Source organism: Rhinolophus ferrumequinum, chromosome 16 (genome assembly GCF_004115265.2).
Source record: "Rhinolophus ferrumequinum isolate MPI-CBG mRhiFer1 chromosome 16, mRhiFer1_v1.p, whole genome shotgun sequence".
NCBI lineage: Eukaryota > Metazoa > Chordata > Mammalia > Chiroptera > Rhinolophidae > Rhinolophus > Rhinolophus ferrumequinum.
Genome location: NC_046299.1, coordinates 52,091,374 through 52,116,142, shown reverse-complemented (window position 1 = coordinate 52,116,142; position 24,769 = coordinate 52,091,374). Strand labels below are relative to the sequence as shown.

At 38.4% G+C, this 24,769-nt stretch overlaps 1 protein-coding gene across 11 annotated transcripts in view; it reads right to left on the bottom strand.

Moving 5' to 3' along the window:
- Positions 1 to 24,769, bottom strand: part of KAT6B (lysine acetyltransferase 6B) — a 173,527-nt gene that overhangs the window by 20,883 nt on the left and 127,875 nt on the right. For all 11 annotated transcript variants that reach the window (XM_033130117.1, XM_033130124.1, XM_033130126.1 and 8 more), the window contains 3 exons: positions 24,274 to 24,415; positions 20,960 to 21,121; positions 17,767 to 17,860 (listed from right to left, as the gene is read on the bottom strand). In XM_033130117.1, coding sequence (XP_032986008.1) covers positions 17,767 to 17,860; positions 20,960 to 21,121; positions 24,274 to 24,415 — 398 coding nt within the window. The remainder of the gene's footprint in view (positions 1 to 17,766; positions 17,861 to 20,959; positions 21,122 to 24,273; positions 24,416 to 24,769) is intronic.

Below are 24,769 nucleotides of genomic sequence, written 5' to 3'. Positions count from 1 at the left end.
CAATTCAATATGCCACATGCAGTCAATCACACTGCAATCATCATTTACAAATCAAAGTACAACGCAGATACTTCTGGGGGTCTATACAACTAGGTGGAAGTGTGTGATTATGGACAGAGTGAAACTGTAAATTATGTAACTGTCTCTTGTAATTACCCCGCTTGAGAACCAAAAGGAACTTCCTGTATAATTTTGCAGGAGAATGAGGAGGGAGATACAGAATTGCTTTTTAGTTGGTTTTAACCCTTCAACAGCTATTTAATTATGTGTGATGAGGTCAAAGAAAGTTTATGCTTAATTTATGAAAAGTTGGCAGGGAGCTATTTCAAAGTGATCCTCTGAGAAGCTCCAGACGATTAATGGAAACTGATGAGTTCTCTTCTTCTTCAGGAAAGATTTATCTAAATTATTTGGTAAAATAAACAACATTGAAAACAAGTTCACAAGCGTCATTCATTTTATTTCCTCTCTAAAAACATTCATTTTGGCCTGCAAGTTTTTAACAGGATGCGACTGAAAAGCTGCAGGGGTAGAGGGCTGTCAGAGTGTTCAGATGCATCTTCTGCTTTGGTAGGAAAAAAATAAAATCTCATTAAACTTCCTTATATTCATGGAGAAAAGCTCCAACTCTGGGCAAACCACAGGGCAGGACTTCTAATTTACGAACAGAGAATCATCTTTTTAAGAAGGAAACCTGTTTTGCAATAAATAATCAGCAGAACCTCGTTTCAACACATTCTAAGATATTCTAGCCTTTTTCTTTCCGTCTTAAAATTTAACTTTTAATATCTTTTTTCTTCTGTAAGCACTTTTTCTAGTGCCTAAAAGTCTGCTGCAAGTTATTAGAACTGCCAAACACCCAGGATTCTAAGAGAAAGGAAGGGCAATTTCATACCCTTACAGTGTCTGCTAGTATTGCTTTCCCTCATTTTGGATTTTTTAAAAGAAAGAAGGAAGAAAAGGAAGGGAGGGAGGGAAAAAAGGAAGAAACAGAAAATGAACAAGAAAAGTTCCAATATTGCAGGGTCTCTTCTTTATCTCTTTGGCCTCTCTGTTCCATATTTTCTCTTCAGTCCACCCCTATTCTGCATGACCATTCCTTGTCCGAATCCTGTTTTATCACGATTCTATCACGATTAATATACAACCCTTCAATGTTTCTCTAGGTTTAGGAATGGAAGCATAATTTACAGGGATGCTATTCTCTAATAGGCTAGACTCAACACCTAGGAGTACAGGATTCTATAAATTTCAGTATACTTCTTCACATACAATCGGTTCTGCAAAGTCTGACATGGAGCTGATGCCAATGTACCAAATACCTATGCACCGACATTTTGATTTTAAAGCAGTAAAGGTGAAACACTGTATGTAGCTCTCTTTTAAAAAAACCACTAATATAATGCCAACAATAAGTCACAAAATTTTCCAGTTTTAAGAGTTATAAAAATCAAAGCTGAGTCAGATACCATAGGGTATGACTTCCCATTCTAAGACAATCATTTTCTTAAAAAAAAAAAAAAAAAACAAACCACCAAAAAACAAAAAAACCCACAAATACAGAAAACTAAACAAACACACAGCTTAATGGATTATTGTAAAGCAACTACCTTATAACCATCACCCATCCTGATCAAGACATAAAAGTTTACCAGCTACCCCAAAAACCTTCCATTTGTCCCATCCTAATCTCCCTTCCTTTCTCTCTCATAAGTAACTACTATCCTGACTTTTATCACCAAAATATCCCCAGGCACCATAGTATATGAGTATATCATTTAAGTTTCTTTTAACCTATGGGTTTTCCCCCCTCCACCCCTTACTTTTCCTCATAATTCATCTGTGGACAAATGGGGGCCACTGGACCTGTAGCGTTTCCGCAGTCTAAATTTTGCTGATTGCATACTTGCAATGCAATAGTTTGCTACTCTTTTCTGTCTGTGTTCCTGCAAAACGGCAGCTGGATCCAAAGACTTGAACAAACTTGGGTTTCATTCTTTGGCAAGACTACAGGTGGTGGTATGTTCCTTCATTAGAAGCACTAAGTTTTGGTTGTCCCCCTTTTTGCAATGTTTGCTGCTGTTGATGTTCAATGTCTAGATCCATTAATTTATTGGCGGAATTGAAAAACGGTGACTTTTAATTCTATCATTTTCATTTCATTTGTTAGCTGGAATATATTTATAAAAAGATGCTTCCCCTCATTTGTTATTTGATTATCTAGTGGTACAGCCCATTCAGGAAAGGTAGGTTCAGTGCTTTATTTACCAGTTTTTAAAATAATGAACTGGTTCCTGTCAATCTCTAAATTTGTTTTTAATTATCATTCTGAGCATACAAGTTTAAACATTTGATGAGTTTCAATCAACTGCAACTGTTATCTTATTATTATGTTTATTGTCTAGTAAGAGCCTCTTTAAGTTGAATCCCGAGTCCTTAATAATTTTTGACTCTTTGTTGTCTAGTACGGAAAACATCACTTCTTTTTACAGAACAACATTCTCTACTTCATTTTAAATGATGATTCAATTTCCCCCAAAAAAGGATATATGCAAACATATCATATAAAGTAAGGTCTACCTGTATTACATTTTCTCAAGATTTCAGCAACTTTTATTCAAAATCTTCTACTGTATAATCACACTGCACATTTTTTTCAATACGGACAGATGGTTACATGCATAACTGAATTACTTTTAATCCACTCAACTATTTTAAGCATTCTATTAACATTAACTTAAAAAACAATTTTGGTGAAAAAAATGGGCTCCTCTATGATGTTAACCCATAACAGGATTCAATATAAATAATTATAAAACAGGTTTTTATATTGGTGAACATGAAAATGTAACACTAATATTAGAGTAAAAACATGTTGACCACAAACTTATGGGGGAGAAAAAAATATCTAACTAGTATCTTCCTAGCAGAATTGTAAACAAATGAAAGAAAATCTTTTGCTTTACCCAAACAAATTAATGGAAAAAAAAAACTACCTTACAACTAGCTGAAATTATAAATGTATTGTTCAGAAATATCATCACGAGAGGAAATTTTTATCTTAGCATATTCTACTTTAAACATAATGTCTCTATAATAAGCTGGAAAATATGTGTAAAGGGAATAATTCCCTTGAAACCAAAACCAGGTATAGCACTAATTTCAACCAATCAGAATAAAATCTCTCTTGATCTTGTTTTGATAACAGAGAAACGCTTCCTTTGCATATATCTAACTGGAAAAATGGAAAGGAGAGTTGGAAGCATTTTCTCCTGTGTACTGGCGAGCCCGTGTGCACCCATCACAGGTGCCTTGCCTGGCTGGGATGCAACCTGTGTGTGGCTGACCACCCACTATTCCGTGGGCAAGGGCTGGATCATTTATCCTTATGGTCTCATCCCCTAGGCTGACCCTGGCACAGTCTATGTAAAGCATGTTTGCTGAAGGAAGGGATGAAGAAATCAATGAGTGAAAAAAACAAAGGCTGAGAGGAGATCTGAGATCTAGCACCAATTGTGCCATAAGCTAGTTGGGATGAATCTGGTGGGTGTCAGTGATGCAGAGAAGAGGACTGACCAGATGCGGGCACTCGTTTACTTATTTTACCTCAACAACCCTTTTTTGGGCCCGCCCACTCTGTGCTGGCACTGTGCTCATGGCTTGGACTTCAAGAGAGAACAAGCATCGCTAAGGTTCCATCAGGTTTTCTCATACTAATTAACAGAATGGAATCTGCCCAGTAAAGGGTTTCAAAATGACTCACTATGAATGCTGGTCAATGTTAGAAATCCAAACAGACAAAGGTTTGTGAAAAAACAAAATCCACCTGCATGCCAAAACTGGAAAAAATTCTGAGCTATGTAAGGCAAAACAGTAGCTACAGACCGTATGTTTCATATTTACAGTGTTTTCATTGAAGCAATGAATACAAACTATTCTATAAGCGTTATTTATTTGCACTTATTTATGACAAGCTTAGTTAAAAAAAGATACATAAATAAATCGTTAGCTGCACTGCCTCATGCAATTCATTTCAATGCACTCAGTAACAGTCAATCTCTGAATAAATCACTGAGAGCTCCATTTTCAACCTTGATGTTATCTCTATCATATTAAAATATATACTTCAGCTCAATGTAATAAAACAGTTACGACAAAAGGTTTTAGTACAACATATAATATCAGCATTACTATTTCTTATTAATATTATAAGAAAAAAAAACCATTTTCCTTATTATAAACTAGAATTCTATTAAAATATATGTCATAATTATACTTGATTACACAGGTCAAAACATGTCTTCCAAAATGCAGCAAAAGTCTGAGGATACAGCTGCTGGTCTTATCGTCCAACAAGTGTCACGGAGGAGCTGGGGGTGGCAGTTCCTATCTTAGAAAAGGCTTTGAAGGACTCGAGCACTATTTCAAAAGCGTAACTGATTATTCTTTAATGACTGCCTTGACTGAGCTCACCCAGGGAGAAGAGCTGCTGGGAAAGCTATGCAAAGAACAGAGCTTTCTTGGCAGTTTCTTAAGACTAAAGTTAGAATTTTCCTTCCAAAATAAATGCATGAAGAAATGAATTACCTGGTAAAAGGAAGGAAAAGAGTAGTGTCTCTTCAACCAACTATGTGTAAATGTGAATTCTGTCACAGCTCTCCTTTCTCTGCCCAAGGTTTGTAGTAGATAATGACAATCTTTCTGATGCAACTTAAATGATCCTAAGATAGAGGCTGCACTTGAACAAAAATGCCAGACCTTAAAAGAAGGCAGGTACACCTGGCATCACCTGACTGATTATGTTCTAACACAAAATTCTTGTTTTCTAAGAAACACATGTGAGAAGAGAAAGTACATTAGGAAAGCTCTTTCCATGGTAATTCATTTAACATTTGTTCAATAAATAATAAGAACCTACTAAGTGCCAGGCACTTCCAGGCAGGGAACTGAGACTGAAACAGAGAACAAAGTCTCTACCCAATGAAGCTCACTCTTGGTGAAGCAGAAGGACAATAAACATATAAAAGACATACGCAACTTTCTAAATGACTTTGTACTTGCTCAGCCTAGAGCAATTTTTATGGTTAGTGCCAACTGAAAACAAGAGAAAACTATTAAATAAAAATTGCGTAAGTAAGTAAATATCACATGTTAAATTTATAGCTCCTTCAATTTGCTTAACTCCTCACAGGGAGTCAGTGTTTCAGTCATACAGTGTGTCCCTAAGAGACACTGTCACAAGCCCTCAAAACGCACCTTTGAGGCCTGGCTTGTGGGGCTCATAAGTGGGGGAAATGTTGATCCTACAGCCCCCCCAAGAGAGAGTGTATGTGCCACGTGAGCGCTCCATGACAGATAAGACAGAATTCACGTGTCCTGAGGGAGTAAGAGGGCGGGGCTGCTCAGGGTGACAGGCACCAGGGTTCTGGCCAGCCTGGGGTTCTCTGCCCACCTGTACCCACGCGAGGCACTCGCCGGGAAGTGCAGCCTGAAGTCAGGCACCGCAGGGCAGACATGCCCAGAGACCCTGCTAGAGAAGTGAGGGGGTCTCACCTGGGACCCAGCTCCTGGGGAGAATCTGCTTACTCTGATAATGTACTCAACTTGCCCTCTGAGAGGAGCTACGATTCCTCACGGTCTTGGTTGCTTAGTGTTTTCCAATAGTCAGGAAAAACACGGCTTACCGGAACCCAACCAATCCAATTCTTAAATTAAAACTCCTACTTTCTACAGCAGATAGGCCAGTCAGTATCAGAAATTTATTTAAAAAACAACAACAACAATTTGCAGGTAGGATAAAACCACTCTAAATCTCTGCTTAAAAATATTCGCAAGTTTTACTTAAATTGTGTTTTGAAAAGTCTGTAAGTGGAAGCTCTTTTCAAGTAGTCTATTGAAAGGAAGCTGTTACAACTGGAAGTTGCTGGGGCAGCCGGTTAGCTCAGTTGGTTAGAGCGTCGTGCTAATAGCATCAAGGTTGCCAGTTCGATCCCTGCATGGGCCACTGTAAGCTGCACCATCCTTAAAACAAACAAACAAACAAAAAAACTGGAAGTTGCTAGGTGGCAACCTGACCCACTGTGAAGTATATTCCTGTATTAGGTATCATAGATATGATCATTTTAGCCAGTAGCTGCGGGAAGAAGTTTTCTCTTTGAAAGAGTGGACACGATTAGCCTCTCAACATGATACGCTTCTAGGGAGAGATGAAGTATGTGGCTTCCTTTCTAATTCTGCTTGATGGACCTAAAAGGACAGAGAAGGAGGAGCAGGAAACCAGAGAGAAGATGCTTTCTCTTCCTAAGTGGTGCTTCCTCAAGAAATCAGTCATAGCTATAAAGAGGCTAAAGGAAAGACATTAAATTCATCTTTAGAACCAGAAGAAGAAAAGAATGAAGGCGTGGAAAGTTACACCAGTTAACTCTCAGTGAGAAAGGAACTAGGATACGAAATTGTATCCAGAAGCATCTTTCCTTAAATTTACTGTATTTCTTACTTTTCTTAAATCCGGGTGTGAGTATGTGTCATTTTTAAGGAAAGAAAATAAATGGAAGGACACTGCTAACCACACTTATGACATGACCAAGTTCACAACTTGCAGGCACAAAACTGGCTCATCTGCACCCATCTTCTAGCAGCACACACTAATAACAGAATCAGTTTTTAAATATACAGACCTCATGAAAGCCAAGGTGAAACCCATCCCAACATGTAGGATCACAGAAAATGTCTGCAAAGGGAATCTCCTGAAATGAGTGCCTAATTCATTCAATCATTCCTACTTCCAGTAGTTACAGTTCTGTTCCATGAAAGACAACCCTGAGACACTGCACAATATTTTAGTACTGAAAAAAGAAAACCAAGAACTAAAGCTGCTTTACAAAGAACCAGTCAGAAATGAATACAATAACTGAAATAAAGAATACATTGGATGTAATCAACATCAGATTAAGAAGCAGAAGATCAAATCAGAGATCCGGAAGACCAGGTACCAGAAAACACCCAATCCGAACAGCAAAAAGAAAAAATAATTAAAAAAAAAAAAAAAAAAAAGGATAGTTTAAGGAACCTCTGGAACGACATCAAGCATAACAACATTTGCATCATTGGGATACCAGAAGGAGGAGAGAGCAAGGGACTGAAAACCTATTTAAAGAAATAAGGACTAGGGCCAGCCCAGTGGCTCAGGCGGTTGGAGCTCCATGCTCCTAATGCTAGAGGCTACCAGTTCGATTCCCACATGGGCCAGTGGGCTCCCTACAACAAGGCTGCCAGTTCGATTCCTCAACTCCCGCAAGGGATGGTGGCCTCTGCCCCCTGTAACTAAGATTGAACACGGCATCTTGAGCTGAGCGGCCGCTGAGCTCCCGGATGGCTCAGTTGGTTGAAGCGCGTCCTCTCAACCATAAGGTTGCCGGTTCAACTCTCGCAAGGGATGGTGCACTATGCCCCCTGCAACTAGCCACGGCAACTGGACCTGGAGCTGAGCTGCCGCTGAGCTCCTGGATGGCTCAGTTGGTTGGAGCGCGTCCTCTCAACCTCAAGGTTGCCGGTTCAACTCCCACAAGGGATGGTGGGCTGTGCCCCCTGCAACTAGCAATGGCAACTGGGCCTGTCGCTGAGCTCCGCCCTCCACAACTAAGATTGAACAACTAAGATTGAAAGGACAAACAACTTGACTTGGAAAAAAGTCCTGGAAGTACATACACACTGTTCCCCAATAAAGCTCTGTTCCCCTTCCCCCCCCCAAAAAAAAAAAAAACTACTAGAGAGAATTTTCAAAAAAACAAAAACAAAGTACACTAACAAAACAGAAACAGACTCATAGGTACAGAGAACAAACTGATAGTTGCCAGATGGGAGGGGGTTTGGAGGGCTGGGTGAAAAAGGTAGTGGGATTAAGCACAAATTGGCGGTTAGATAATAGTCACGAGGATGTGAAGTACAGCATCGGGAATATAGTCACTAATACTGTAATAACCATGTATAGTGCCAGATGCGTGCAAGACTTATTGGGGGAATCACTCTATAAGTCATAAATACTGAAGCAACACACTGTACGTTTGAAATTAACTGAATGTCAACTGTAACTGAAATTTTTTTAAAAAATCAAAAAACAAAGAATTAATGCCGCTTACAAACTTTTGTGATTAGTTTACAAATAATAGGGACTAATTTAAAAAAATGCCTGAATGTACAGTTACCTAATATGTTTATATAATCGATAAACTTGTCATTTGTATACTAGTCTCAAAAAACTAGATACAAGTTTGTAGACTTTGGAACCAACTGTCATCAACCCTTTATTACTCCCCCAAGATTAAGCCAAAGCTGAAACAAAGAAGAAAGTTAACGTAAGATTTAGAAATCTTATAAATTTAGTTACTATGCCTGATTATTTTACATTAGGAAAGAATGCTGAATTTCATCAAATGCCTTTTCTGAATTCGTAATAACCAACCCACGTGGATACCACTTTTTGTTTTCTCCTCAATCTTTCTCCATCAGTGCTCACCTCTCTTCTTTCCACCAATGCTCCAGTCTCTACCTTAAAAACAGAAAATAACCAGACCTTGATGGTGGAGCTTTCTGAATCCAGTTCTTTAAATTCCACTTAAACCATAGTTCTTCCACAGTATACCTCTTACATCATCTTAACCTTCCTCTCTGAGGCACTGAACATGGCTGGGGGCCGGGGAGGCGGGGTGATCTTAGACAAGTTTCTTACTGTCTCTGTGCCCCCCAAAGGAGACGGTAACAGTAACCCACCTCCTGGGGTATCTGTGAGGAGTAAGCGACTTAATGTGTGTAATTAGGTGTCAGTGACTGACACACAACAAGTGCTTTTAGGATTACGACTATTGTTGAAATGCTAACCTCTTGGCTTCTCTGACACAATTCTCTCCTGATTCTCTTCCTACTTTTGGACCCTTCCCAATGTCCCTGATGACTTCCGTATCCTCTGTCATACCCTTAAAATGCTGGAATTCCAAGCACTCCATCCTCAGCTCTGTTTCCCTACACTCCCTGTCAGTTGTCCTCATTCATGTTGGTTTGAAGCACCACTGCATGCCCGCGACTCCCACTGCTGAGCTCTGAACTCCATGGAAAGCTCCCTGGAAGTGTCCAAAACCACAGGGAAGGCAAAATGGCCAAAGCTGCAATCACCACCTTTCCGAGCTCAGTTTATTCATTCATTCCACAGGTATCTACTACGCAAACACGGAACCAGGCAGAGTTAATTCTCCCCGCTGCAGAGCTTATCTCGGTGCACTGTCACTGCCACCATCCTAGGTCAGGCCTTCATCAGCTGTTGCTTCTTAACTTTCTTTTTGGTTACGGCAAAAAGTATGAATAAGAAGAAAATAAAAATTGCCTGTAATTCTAATTCTAGAGATAATTTGGAAATGAATTTCCTTCCTTTCTTTGCATATGCTTTTTCCATCATTGAGAGCATATTATGTGTACAATTTTGAAAGCCACTTATTTATCATAAGCATTTTCCTATTTTATTACACATTCTTCAGAACATAATTCTTAATGGCTAATAGTAGTCCATTATACGGAGATACCATAATCTTCTCCGAGGAGTGGTTCTCTCTTACCTTTGAATACTGAGGCTATCTCAGTTCTTTTTCTATGTAAATAATGACACTGAAGGACAAAACATTAACTCTTTGAGTGACAGGACTGTGGGAGATTGCAATTTCTCTTGGTATATTGGGTCTATATTTTTCTAACTTTCTCCTATGAGTTTGTATTGCTATAGTTGTGGGAGGGGATAAAGGAGAAGGGAAGTCCACTATTTACAAAAAAAGAATACAAAACAAAGTTGTTATATTAAGTATGAAATTAATGTGTATTGATTGAAGTACGTTGATTTCCTTAGAATAAATTCCTTACACGGATGAATGTTAAGTGTTTTTGACACATACTGCCAAAATTCTAGAAAATGTCTAACAATTTATACTTTCTCCAGTGTAAATATAAGTGTCCATCTATGACAACTTAGACTTGGGTAAATTTTATTAAAGTTTTTGCTAATTTGGTAGGCAAAAAATTGTAATCTTGTTATTTGAATTTGCATTTTCAAATCACCAACAATTTTATTTTTCACATTTTAATTAGCCATTTGTGCTTGACTGACTTTGGAGTGTTGTGGCTAAGAGTCAAAGTGCTTGGACTCGAGTTGCAGCTATGCTGTTTATCATTTATGTAACTGGGCTCCAGTTTCCTCTCCCAGAGTGAATGAGGTTAAAAGCGGAGTCAGGATCTTAGCAAAGTGACTGGCACATGTCAGGCACTCGGGAAATGTCAGCACTGTTGCTGCCATCAATAATTTTCTTTTCTGCCTTTTCTGTGTTCATGCCCTCTGCTCATTCTTCTCTTAGGGTTTATGTTTTAACACCACCAAACCTTTCCTTTTCTATTTGTTCAAATACTACAGATGTCAAATCTTTACCTGGCATATTGGTTGCAAACACCTTTCCCATTATGTCTGCTTTTAAATATTAATACTTTTTATTATACAGAAGTCTTTCATTTTTATATCTGTATATTATTTTGTGTCAAATCCATCTGTATATTCTTTTGTGATTTCTTTCATTGCTTTAATGCTTAAGATGTCCTTGATCATCCAAAGATCAGATAAATAATTATATATCTTTTCTTCTACTTTTTAAATTGTGTGTGTGTGTGTTTGTGTGTGTGCGTTGTTTTCTGTTAATTGTTTTTGATCAGTGTGCGTGTGTGTGTGTGTGTGTGTGTTTGTTTTTGATCAGCTAAGCATTTGATCTACCTGGAGTTTCTTTTGTAGTTACCCCAAATATCTAACGTGTTTCTTTATATGGTCATGTGTTGTTTTTTTTATTGGGGAGTATTAGGGAACAGTTTGTTTTTCCAGGGCCAATCAGCTCCAAGTCGTTGTTCTTCAATCTAGTCGTGGAGGGCGCAGCTCAGCTCTAAGTCCAGTCACCATTTTCAATCTTAGTTGCAGGGGGCGCAGCCCACCATCCCATGCGGGAATTGAACCAGCAACCTTGTTGTTGAGAGCTCACATTCTAACCAACTGAGCTAACCAGCTGCCACTCCAGCAGCTTGTTGTCTTCAATCTAGTTGTGGAGAGCGCAGCTCACTGGCCCATAACGTGGTCATGCTTTTGAATATACTGATTCCCTCACCCTGGAATGTCTTCACTTCCACTTCCTGGGAGCTCTCAGTGTGTACTATACAAACATCTTGCCCAGCAACTACTGACTTGTCAGTGAGCTTGATCACACAGCAACAGCTATATCTTCCTTTTGTCATGCGTGTTTAGCGGAGTGCAGACTAGGGTCCTCAGATCAACAAAGTTTGAATGAAGAGGGAAAGAAATGAATAAAGTGACTTTTCTCATTTTCATCCATTATCTAGTTTAGAATCGGATAAATGCATTTACACAAACACTCAAGTAAGTGATGGTGCCAACCTCCTTTGCCACTACCTGGCACAATGTGTTCCCTAACTTACAGCTGCCTTTCCCTGGGTTTCTCCTAGGTCAGCTGAGGAGAACGGGTTTTGCATCCTGCTCCCCAGGCAGGCTTCTGGCTCTGCAGGCTTAATTAAAAGACAGTTCATTAACTGTTCACCCACTGCCCGGTCCAGCAGAGTCCTAAACAACTGAAAGTATATGTGAGAGATTATAACTGCTACGTAAGTATATACCAGTCAAAATGTGCCCAAGACTACTCACTACGGAACTGTTAAAAGTATAAAATATGGGAAACAACCTATATGTTCATACCTGTGAGAACAGACGAATAAACTATGAAAATCATACAATGGAGGACTCTGCAGCTGTAGAAGAGAATAAGATCTCTATAAAGTAGTTTGGAGTGATTTCCAGGATATATTGTTAAGGGGAAAAAAATGAAATGTAAAAGACTATAGTATGCTACCCTTCTGTATAGGAAGAGAAATTAGAAAATACATATCTATATTCTCATTTGTACAAAAAGATACAGAGGAAGAACAGACTAGAAACTAATGAGATTGGGGAATGAGAGTAGTTGGAGGGGAAGGGGAAGGGATGACACTTCTCGGAGTATACCCTTCAATAGAGCTTCAATTTTCAAAATCATGTTAACATTTCATATTCTTAGGAAAAAAGGCAATGAGGATAGAGAAAAAAACTAAAGTGGATAACAAACAGAAACAAATAAGCCTAACTGTATTTCAAATGAATACTACAGCTACACTGAAGGGTGGTTATATTCAAAAGAACTAACCCCTGTGACCTTTAAACACAGTACTTTGACTAAACGCACTCAGGATAAAATCATAAAAACCCATACAGGTGCTCCTGCACTTACCATAGGGTTATATCCCAATAAATCCATCATCAATTGAAAATATTGCAAATCAAAAATACATTTAATACACTTAACCTGCTGAACATCAGAGCTTAGTCTAGCCTACCTGACATATGCTCAGAACACAATATCCAAAAAAGTGCTGACCGCACAGCACACTGTGAAGTACGGGTTGTTTAGCCTCGTGATCACGTGGCTGACCGGGAGCTGCGGCTCTGCTCCTCCTCATGAGAGAGGATCCCACAGCACACTGATTGCTAGCCCGGGAAACGAGCAAAATTCAAACCACGGTTTCCACCAAATGCATTATCCCTTTCACACCACCATCAAGTCAACAATTTGTAAGTTGAACCATCATTAAGTCACGGACCATCTGTACACAAACATTAACCTTTAGTTAGAAAGTTTGTTTTCCACAGTGGTATGAGTTAGCAATCCTGAAATGACTTACTGTGTATTGTAGGGTTGAACACATAAGTAAATACACTGTGGATAACAGAAGTCAGGTTCTCACTGTCAGGGCAGAGAGTTACAAATACGGAAACATGGAAGGATAGAATGAAACCATGTGGTGGTGCTGACCTGGAATGTAAGGCTACAGTATGAACTCATGACAGAGGGGTGTGTACATGTACACACACACACACACACACACATATTCATTCTTTCCTGGTTTTGTCCCCTAAGATGGCCCAGAAGCAGCTGATACCTCAGTTGCAATAAGCACATCTAAGTACCCAGGTCTTGGTTTCTATATTGTTTTCTATAGTAAGAACCAAGGCCCTTAGCAGAAATTGGTGATTCCAGGCCCAGAACAGAGAAAGGACAAGAAGAATCTGGAACATCATGCATCGGAAAGAAAGGACATGTTCAAAGGTCGGGACATGTCAGAAGGACACAGGAGCCAGCTTGAAGCAGTTCCCACTGAATAAGTCTGGGACAATTTGAACATTAAAATAAATAATGGCAACAATATGTTATAATCCACAGAATAAAATAAAAATCCATTGAGTCTATAATTATATAAATGAAGTAATTATTGAATTAAAAAATTAATAAAGAAAGCTCTTCCTTACAGTAAATGTCAACTAAGAAGTAGAACAAACAGTCGGATTAGAAAAATCACCATTTGTGATAAATATTTGTGAAAACTACCATAGTGATAACTATTTTAAACAAGAATCATAAATGAAAGCCAAAAGGGATAGGTGAAAACTGGATGAGAAAAAGGATATTTAGATAATCCCAAAGTTTTCTTTCCAGATATTTACTGATTACAGACAGAAAAAGGTTATTTTACAATGAGGAAATCTAGCAGGTACCACCTTAAGCCAGTAATGGAACAAATAAATTGTCATGCGATCTTAACAAGCATCACTTTTGTGGTTTTCTTGCCCTAAAATGTATAACTTGAATCTAATCATGAGGAAACATCACACAGATCAAATTGAGGGACACTGTACAAAATAAGTCAAGGTAACAAGGTCAAAGTAACAACCCCCCAATGACTGACTTGCTATTCCAGATGACTCAAGAGATTTAATAATTAATAACTAAATTTACCATGCACTCCTGGAACTGGGGAATATTTTTTTTCCTAGAAACGGCATTCGTGAAAACTGGCAAGTTTGAAATTTGAACAATATTAGGTAATTGTGATCAATCAACATTAATTTCTTGATTTTGATAATTTGTGGTTGTATATGAGAGCATCTTTGTTTTTAGAAAAACACTGAAATATTTAGGGTTAAAGGTACAACAGGTCTGCAATTTATACTTACATGATTCAGAAAAAGAAATATACACATACGTATTTTTGTTGTTGTTTTGTTTTCCCCTTAAATGATAGAGGGGGGAAGGAGGGAGGGAGGGGGGGAGGGAGAGAGAGAGAGAGAGAGAGAGAGAGAGAGAGAGAGGGGGAATAATAAAGCAGAAAGCTGATGTGATAAAATGTTAACATCTGGGAAATCTGGGTGGGGACTATATGGGAATTCTTGGTATATTCTAACTTTTCTCTAACTCTGAAATTATTTCAAAATTAAAGGAAAAAATAGTGAGCTGGATAAAGCATTGCTGGGCGGCTCTGGGAGCAGGGACAGGCCGTGGCCTGGCAGGGACACTCTGAGGCCCCAGTATTCAGCAGTACCCTGGGAGGAAGTACTCAGCAGTACCCTGGAGAGCGAGAACGAGAGAGAGAACGAGAGCGAGAGCGAGCAAGAGAGAGAGAGAGAAAGAGAGAGAGAGAGATGGGGAAGACTCTAACATTTTCTGATTGAGGAAGATAAGGAATCTCAGACTCCAGGAGAAAGATGTGACATCAGCTTCAGCCCGTGACAGTCAATGCATTCCTCTACCCACTGTAGTTTTGGTCAAAAAGTCACAAAACTGATGAAGTGTTCTACAAGCAGGCTGGGAGTTGGTGCCCTTTAGTGACTCCGGCCAAGCTCTGCAGATGACCTCCTGGGAAGCCCTGCTCTGACAAACCCCAGACAAACTGTCCTAGGAAGAGAGAGACAACTTATTCCCAGGGCAGCGTTTGCTCTGGTGGGTGACCATTCAACCTCTCTTGACTGACCTGGAGAATAGTGTTCAAAGCCTTGGGTTCACAATGCTTTATACACACACAGCCCATTACACCTCACTCCGTCTCTGATCCAATGTGTGAGCAGGCAAGCAGTTTCAGCTTCCTCGACTAGCAGTTGTTACAGACAAAATAAAGATTTTCCTGCATTACAACTTTTATTGAATTACTGAAAATACATTCCCTGACCAAAAGACCCACAGGCTCATGTACAAAATGTAAATAAAATAAATATACCCATTAACAGGTCCCTTAAAAAAAATAGCACATTTTAGAAAACCTTTAATCCTGGTTATCTGTTTCGCCCTGAGTTTTGAATTATGAGGTTGCCAAGGATTATGAGAGATCGTGGGGGTTTAACTCGTCCTTCAGCAAAAGACTGGATCTAAATTATTCTAGAAAGCTATTTACTATTACCTTAAGTAACTCCAAAAGAGGAGATGCTACTAATTTTTTCAGCAGCCTACTCGATCTTCTTTAAAACCTTTGTAGCCAAAATATTTTTCTGGTTTTAAATTGAATTTCTCCTGGCTTTATACCACTTCCAGTTTTCTTTGTATGTTATAAAATTCTTCCCCTGGTCTCCTCTTCTCTGAAGGAATAACACTAATTCCTTTTCAACTTTATTGAAATCATTCACCCCACTCCTTAACCCACTGCAGTGTAAGGGCGATGCAATGGTACAGGAAAGAGAAAATCTAGAGACCCCCTCAGCCCCGCGTTGCCTGGACAAACACTAATGTATGGCCTTCTGAGCCCTCCAGAAAAGTTCTCTAGTGTTCCACAGTTCACATTTAAAAATACAGGACACACTCTGGTACAGGTTTCATAAAAATAGTTGACATAAAGATTTAGCACGTCAAGGGCATGTCATTGTTCCTGGGTTGTTCCCTCACGTACGTACAAGGCCTCACACCAGATCACGCCACACAAATACGATGCTACTGTACTTGGAGACTTGCATTTTCACCTGGTAAGTACCAATGTCTTTTTAATTTTAGGCAGAAAATTATTGTAGGCAGTGACTGTATCACTTTAGAGATTCAATTCAAATCAACATACATATATCTGATGCATGTTACTGAATGTATTGCCCTGCTGAATACAAAGAACAGGGTATTCAAGGAGTTCACAGTAAATTGGAAGAATGACACATCAGTAATTAGCACAACAGGGTGAATTACGTCTAAGTGCCATACTACAGAGATATGGAGCCAAGAAGGGAACGCTGAGATGAAACTCTAGGAGTTGGGGTCAAAAAAAAGGCTGTTGAGCTGGCTCTTCACAATGGGTAGGATCTTGAAAAGACGGAGGCTGGGGAAGGAAGAAGTGGTCATTCCAGGGGAGGACTGCATAGACAAAGAATAGAAGCATGGTAACATTTTCAGAATATTTGAGGAAACAGAGATTAGCAGATGGAAAAGTCTGTAACATAGGCTGGAACTAGATGTTGAAAGACCGTGAACATTGAACTAAGGAGTTGACCCTATTCTGTAGGCATACAGATACTATCAAAAATTTAAGTCTTGAATGGCTGCCATGCATACCAGAAATTCTAATATTTATGAACAACTTATGAATGGTGGCCACAAAAAACTCCAGAACAAGACTGCATTTACCCTTAGAACTGATCACAACTAGGACTCTAAAATAAAAATGGTGAACTCTTGGTAAGATGGCCCTCCCATGGGATAACAAGAACAGAAAAGAATAGATAAGACTAGGGTAACGAATGAATAACTAGAAACGTTATCTGAAAATACAAAAATAACCAATAAAAATACTTCAAAAAAGAATATCCTTCAATGTCAATAAATCACACAAATCAATCCAAAACTACTGTACAGTTATATTCCACCCAGACTTGAAGATTTCAATATCTAATAATACAGATTGAGACTCCACATGATTCTTCATGGTTTTCCTTGAGCACATTTACATTGTGGCTTTTGCATTTGATGTACCTTATGAAGATTATGCAATTTCCTAAATTTTCCTTCTTTCAGTTTAAAATCAGACAAACTACAATCCAGTTATGACACACACAATTCCTAGTGACAGATTTTTACATGGTCAGAAACGACTACTATCATGGAATACCTGGACTTCATGTTATCTAGATATTTTGAATCAATTCTCCAAGTGTAGCCTTATCACATTCAATATAATATAAACAAGGAGAAAAACACTACCATTTTTCTTACATTATCCTGTGCATACTTTTATATATTATTGCAATTTCAATTGAGGAGACTCAGAAGATACAAATGTGTATAAAAACTATTTCTTGGGTAACCTCTATATACAAACATTGTAATAACTTCCATAATAGAAAAGGTATATTAACAAAACAAGACAGCTATTTCTACTAGAGAGGCTCAAAGGATAAGCTATCTAAAGAATTATTTTTCTAAAGAGAAATATTCCTTTCCCACTCTTTACTGTATGAGATTATAGGCAAAATTTTAGAAAGCTGAAAATCCTTTTAAATAACACTTTCTTCAGCTTTAATCGCGAATAATTGCCTCTTTCGGCGCTAATGAGCATGAAGACCATGGAATGGAATGCAATTCTGCCGGTTCATTCAGGGTAATGGCTTTGTAAGCTAGTGACACTGCCGAAAGATCTAGTCTCAATTTCCTAGAGTACAATAAGTGAGCAGCAGTAAATTTTTCACTTGAGAAAGATTTTCTAACCTATGTAAATATAAATTGAAAATGCGTTATCTATTGATAAAAACAACAAGGTAGGTTAAATAAAGTTTTATGTGTTCCTCTTTCCTTCGAAGGCCATCAGCTTGCTGGATCGTGAAAGTAAATAAAGCATTTCACTTACTGAAATCAATGAGAAACCGTCCAAATCCTTGCCTTTGGTGCTGGGGCATGATCATTATGCAGGAGACATTATACTTCTGCTGGCAAAGCTTTTCCTGAGGGAAGGAGAAACAGATCCAGTATGTCAGAGCTCTGCTGAAGTGGGTAATTCTCTACACCTGCCACTGTCCTTGTATAACAGTCCACTAAGGTGAGCCAAAGTGTTAGGTGAGGTTCAAGCGGAATAATCCTACTGTGAATCAATCACATCATTAGCTAACACCAAGCCATCAACTCCAGGCACGCCTCACCATTACATCTTTATTCTTGAAAGCCCGTACCATAAAATATGAATAAAGGGTCCAAGGCACTATGAGCCAAATGAAACAGAACACAGACAGTATGGAAGAAATGCTTTCCTTGCTCAAACTTGGGAGATAGTCAAAAAAAAAAAAAAACCATCCAGAGTCACCCAGTGGGGTAAGTTAGGACTTAGCCGGCTGCCTTGCTAAATAACTTACAACTCCGCAACAGCAATCTGTCTTCTGCCTTTGAGCAAACGCCCCAGTGAAACTAAAATAGTATGTGTGTGTGGGTAGATTGGCACCAATACATTTCTCCTATGAACAAAAAGTCAAAGTAAAAAGAAATAATTAATCTGCATTTCAAACCAGGAATACGAAACAAAAGAGACAACAGCAACGAGACACCCCAAAGCCTTCAAACAAAAGTGAGGCCAAAATATTACCAAGAGCCTGAAACCGAGAGGAAGAACGGGAAGAATACGGTGGGAAACAGTGCTTACAGTTAAGGAAGAATTTGCAATTTTCATGGGATGTGGCATCAGAGCGGCAATATTTTATTCAGAGTACACAGAATCCGCCAAAACCTACACAGAGAAGATCTGGAAAAGGCTTTTGAGGTTGTGAGTGCTCTGGCCAAACATAAACCACAAATAAGACTGACCACAAATGGTACTGACCACATCAAAGAATTACTTCAGAACACCCAGATTTTTAATGAACCTGTTTGAAAGATCACAGGAAATAGTTGTGGAAAAAACCTTCCAGGGCAGAATTAAAGATTTCTTTGTGAAAAAGATGTGCTTCCAACTTTTGCACGTGCATAGCTGTCTGTGGAGTCTCTAAGAAATGGGGAAGACAAAATAACGTGTGTCAGTTTTCCTAAGACGCAGGATTGCCCATTACTGAATGTGCGTATCAATGAATGGCAAGGTTCCGATGATTAGCCTATTTTACAAAGTTAGACAAATGGGTCACTCTACCTAAAAAGTGATGTACCCTGGGCTAAATGGATTCATCCTTGATGTCATTCTTTTCTTTATCCCCATCTATTCCTACCTATTTATTCCTAGGAGATGTTTTTGAAATCCAACACAACAGTGATCTCCTTTTCCACTCCCTCCTAACAGGTAACTACAACTAAAACTAAATTCTAATTTGGATAAAATAACTGCTCCTTCTTTCTTTCCTGTCTAGAGTCATCTGTTATGCGCTTGGAGAGCCACATGCATGTGCTAAGCTACACTGAATATTTCTAGGTCACCTTGGCCATTCTCTGGCTATAACCTCTAGAATTTGGTTTAAGTGTAAACTCCAAAGGGCCACAGTCTTTCACATTCCAACTGACACATTAGAATATGGTTTAATTTGCAGCTAGTCTTTTTCTGTGGTTATTTTTTAGATTAATTTTTGTTTCACCACACGGCCACAGAATATTAGTGTTCCGAGTACAGTAAGAAATGACAGTAGTTGCTGCCATCCTATGAAAGAAACTGTAACAAAAGGGGAAAGCTTAGCTTATTCTGAGTAAAAGGTGGGCACCCTGTCAGGAAGAGGTTCAGACACTCAAAGCCAAGTCACTGTCATCTGTGGGTTCAGAGGCCAACTCGATGACAGGCAGGCCAGGAACAGCAGGCGCTAGCTAGCAAGCATCTCCGCTGACGCTCACACATATTTAGAGAAACACGATTTTCTAACAGGAAGGACAATCATGACCACTATTCTTTTTAACTCTTTGGAGAAAAAGATCTTTACACACTGATAGAAAACGTAAGATGTTTTATAAATTATATAGATTTCCTATTTATTGTTTTGTGTTGACGCTGAATCTGCAATGTGCAAATTAATTTTCTTCTTTTTCATGTTAAAGCTTTACCAAACATGTGGATTAAAGCACTGAGACAGTTTCCCATGAGTGCTGTCACTTGCTAAAATTTTTGTTTATGGTCTTTGGGTTGATTCTTAAATTTAGAAAAACGGCAGTTTGTAAAAGACCTTCGTATAAGTTCTATATTTTGATCTTCCATGAAAATGACATTTCTATAAAGCATTCCATTTATATTATGTAAGGGTATATTCATGAAAATTCACTTTTCACCTATGGTGAAAAAATGTATCATAAAAGAAATAAAATACAGGCTTTGGATCTGGCTGAAAGTCACAATTACTTCCTGGCACATTAATCTATATCCTAAGTGCCTAAGAAAAGTTAAGGTCACTACCCAGTAAATATATCCAAACTCAGTTTTCCTTTATTGTATATGTGTTAATGTTTCTCAGAAGCCTTTGGGTAGAATGTGAATCACTCTGAACCAGGGAAAAAGACCAACTGTATGTAGCCACTCAATACAGCAAGGGCTTCCCTATGTTAACAGCTGGAGGTACTTAGGCCTTCTAAAGGTGAGGCTGCTCTAGATCTTAAAACAATAGCAACAAATAAGAGATGAAAGAGTAAAACCAGTCATTATACCAGCTTGACTGTCCAAATGCCAACATTCCAATTCTCTGAGATACTGATAACCACAGAGGGAATGCAATGAGGAGAAATGAGAATTATCTCTTAAATGCTACATTATACTGAAAACTTCATGTTGACACCACTTAAGGGGAAAGAGGAAATAAGCTTAACATTTAGAAAATCAAAGATGCTAGGTGGTCTGCAAGGCAGCAATTATAACATTACAGGGATGCTGACAATCAAAGCAGCAAACAGTGCGCTGAGGTCCTGTACACACTTCCTAGGGATGGTGTTTGTTTTTGTTTTTTAATGAGCTCTGAACAAGAGCCTGAGCTTTTCAGAAACATGTGTCACTTATTCAAATTATAGTCATAAAAAAGCCCTGTTCAAAGAATTGGGCTCTATCAAAAACATTCTGAAAAAGAAAATGGAGGTCATACTGGCTCTTGTTTTACCTTAGAGAAGTATCCAACCAGATGACAGCCCTTTTCATCATTTTTTGTAAGGACATAAAAAAGGAATGGCTCGACATCATAATACAACGTTTTGTGGTCCAGGAAGAGCTTGGCTAACAAGCAAAGGTTTTGGCAATAAATTTTGCTCATATTCCCATCAACCTAGCAAAGAAGAAACAGACAACATTATTTAACATAAAAATACCACTCAATATGAAATTGTTTCTTTTATATGGTATTTGGAAAGCATATACTTTTATTTCCAAATTCTAAACTGAGACAGTAAAGCATTCCATTAATTAAGTATAACGTTAACAAGAAAATAGCTGTCACTTGGCAAATCAGAATTCTACCTGTTCTCTTAAATTAGCGTAAATTTAAGAGAGCTTAAATTTCTCTTTAAGCTACCTGAATAAAGACCAGATCATTAACAAAGAAGTAATTTTTATTTGCAATTTATTATGAGTGAAAAATGATCAGGTATATCCTCTCTGTTTGAACCAAGCAAACCTGAATGAAAGGCATGTAAACAGATCAAAATACTCTTTCAAGTAAGTTAAACTTTATGTTGTTTTCAAAAGGGGTTCACATAAAAAAAAATAAATGAACTGCATTATTCTGATTCCTCAGAAGTGAGGATTAGCAAAAGAGGCTTCCATTTTGGTTTTATCCCAAACATCATTTTAAATATAATTGGAAAAGATAAAATTTCTATGTTGGGAATACTTACAGAGAAAGTGAGATGAACTTCAACCTACAATAAGTACCGTGATTACAGTCTACTTCTCTTCAAAATAAAAGAATCAAGCTGTGATACTGATGGTTATAGACAGGAGGCTAAGTACAGATGCCAATTTCTTTGATCAAATGTAGTTACTTGTTGAAAACAGAAATCACAGCAGATTCAAGAAGAATTTCCCCAGCACTTTTCTTAGGGGAAATGGATATTTGCTAACCAGAGCTCTTTAACAATGAACTTGACTGTTCTTGAGTCTCCTGTGGACCATACAGGTTCTCATATTGCACAAATTATTTTTAGACTTCATATAACTATTTCCCTTGGATGAAACCTAGGTCCCACACATAGCAACATAATCAAGTAAGGGCAACGGGCACAGAGGATACAATTCTCTCTTTAATTAAAGGAAGTTTTTATGTAGTTGGGAGTACGATCCTTTGGGAAATGGTAGTACATTACAAAAAGGAAACGACGAAGATGTATCAGTAAACCAGAAAAATAGAGATGACAACGCCAAAGAGAAATTCTTACCGGTTGTGAAAAGTCTAATGTGGCATGCTTTCAAAAGCAACAGATAAAGAGAAAATACGAAAGTAGTAACCTGTGATTCTTCTTCATTTATGTTATAAGACACTTAGGAAACTGCTAAGAAAAGTTTCCTACATGCTGTACTGTTAAGTATGAACTCAGATTCTAGAATAGGGACCTTGGCACTTATCCAAACCAATTCCTTGAATCATTTTTATGAATAAATTTTACAAATCTGCTTCTGATTTCACCCCCTCCTCTCATCTCTGTATGGTCCGAAAGCACCTGACCTGAAATAGCAGACCGTTCTTACCAAGCCTAACAACACTGACTCTCTTACCCTTGCGAAGACTCTCCTGGATTTATGAGAGCTCCACTCCAACCCCATAGGCAAATTCATGCTGATTTATTTAACAATTACTTAAAGCCAACAATGTATTACGTATGTCCTTTGGGAAACAATGAAACAGTGATTTCATTTTATTTTGGTTACAAGAAAGGATCCAAGGCATCAAGGAAGGAGCCAATAGGAAAGCTGAACATGTGACATTAGTTAAGCCTCAACTGAGAACAGCTCTGTTGTCTCAACTGGTTGGGCGAGCTGGGTAGCACCCCAAGACTACCACAGGAAGGCCAAGCAACCTGCACTGGGCTTCCCCTCTAGCCCACTGCCCTTACTATGTGTGAGTCCCCTCATCTCCCAAAGGACATGGGTTAAATATGGAGACATTTTTGGTTGTTACAACTGGAGGGGTTGGTGGTGTTACTGGTATTTACGTGGGTAGAGGCCAGGGATGCTCTAAACATCCTGCAATGCACAGGACAGCCCCTTGTAACAAAGAATTATCCCGCTTGATATGTGAACAGTGCCCAGGTTGAGAATCCTGTGCCTACCCTTTAGTAAGAATTAACATATTATCCAATCTTCTCAGTAACAATAACCTTCTTCCTTTAAGCTTGCCAAAAGAGCCTGATATAACCAGGAAGAGGGACTTTAAAATTTTAACAATTAATTAAATATATACACACACACACACACACATACGTATGTGTGTGTGTGTGTGTGTGTGTATAAAGCAAGACATGTAGACCAGAACTAAAGAGAAATGTGGGGCAGAATAATAAATTTCAGTCTCAACAATTCAGAAAAAGAGAATCCTAAAATAAACCTGTGTTTCAGAGAAAGAAAATAACATGTCTACTGAACAAGGAAAGCTTGTTCTGGGCGTCCAGGAATGCAAAATAATGAACCAAGATGGGAACGGAAGTACTCATGTGGTGAGGAGAATAAAGGAGAGAATTAGAAGCCCTGTGAATAGGCAATAACATGAAAGAAAGGCATGGTCTCCTCAAGGTACAACTGACTCAGCTAAACTGGATCCCTGACTCTGACAGTAGAACATGATTAAACAATGAAACGATATAGAGGCAAAGACCTTCGGCTACTAAATCAACCCTGAAAACACAAAATGTCTTCAAGAACCCACAATGGCAAACACATGGCCACGGGATCCTGTGAACAGCAGAGTTCTCCAGGGGTGGCCGTCCACCCAGATGGGGGGAGCAGGGGAGTCCTAACATCTGCTGGGGTCTCACCAAAAGGATTATCAACTCTGCCAAGAAATGGATGGAAACACAGGTGGTTGTGTACTGAGGAGATATGTACAGCTGCTCAATTCCCTGGAAGAGTGAGCACCTGCCAGACATTGGCTGGAGCTGCTGAACAAAGCTAATTTCTCCTGCCAAAGAAAGTAGAATTTACAAAGAGCTGAGGAGATCATAAATTCACTGGTGAATATATTTGGTGCAGACAGGGATTTGGGGGAAGACAAAAATGTTAATATGATGCAATAGGAATTCATTATCAATCTAAATGGTTGCTTAATATGGTTAAACATTCCAAAACATGGAGATATTTTAAAGAGAAGTCTGAATTTCAATGCCAAAACTGAATATACTTTATACCTTCTTGAAACAATTCAGTATATAGTCAACAATTAGAAGTACGAGGTTTCAAAAGCTGAGTTTTTTATTTACACATGCTTACCTCAAATACTGAAAGGTCTTTCCTTCGGTAAATTTCATTTGCTGGAGGATGAAACCATCCACATTTCTTTGAGTGTCTTAACAAAATATTTTTACTTTTCATATATTTAAGACAGAATTCACACAGGTAAAGCTTTGGTAATCTGTTAAAAATTTGAAATCAAAGAATCTTTCAGATTGATGATACTGGTTAGGCGGAAAATATTAAATATTGTTCAATATTTTCTAAGTCATAGATAGCTGTACAATAGCATTCGAAAGAAGTAGTTTCAAAAAAAGAAAAAGAAAAGCAAGTAGCAAAGAAAATATACAAATCTTACATTTTTTTTCAACATAATAATAATTGCTGCCTTTACTTCGTGAACAAATCATTTGTTTCCTTAGAAATGTCCTACAGAAAGAAAGGTTTTCAGACTTGGAATCACTACCCTAAAAATCAACAATAAGGATAGCATCCTGTCAGGTAACCATGCATATTTTTCAAATTTCAAATTTAA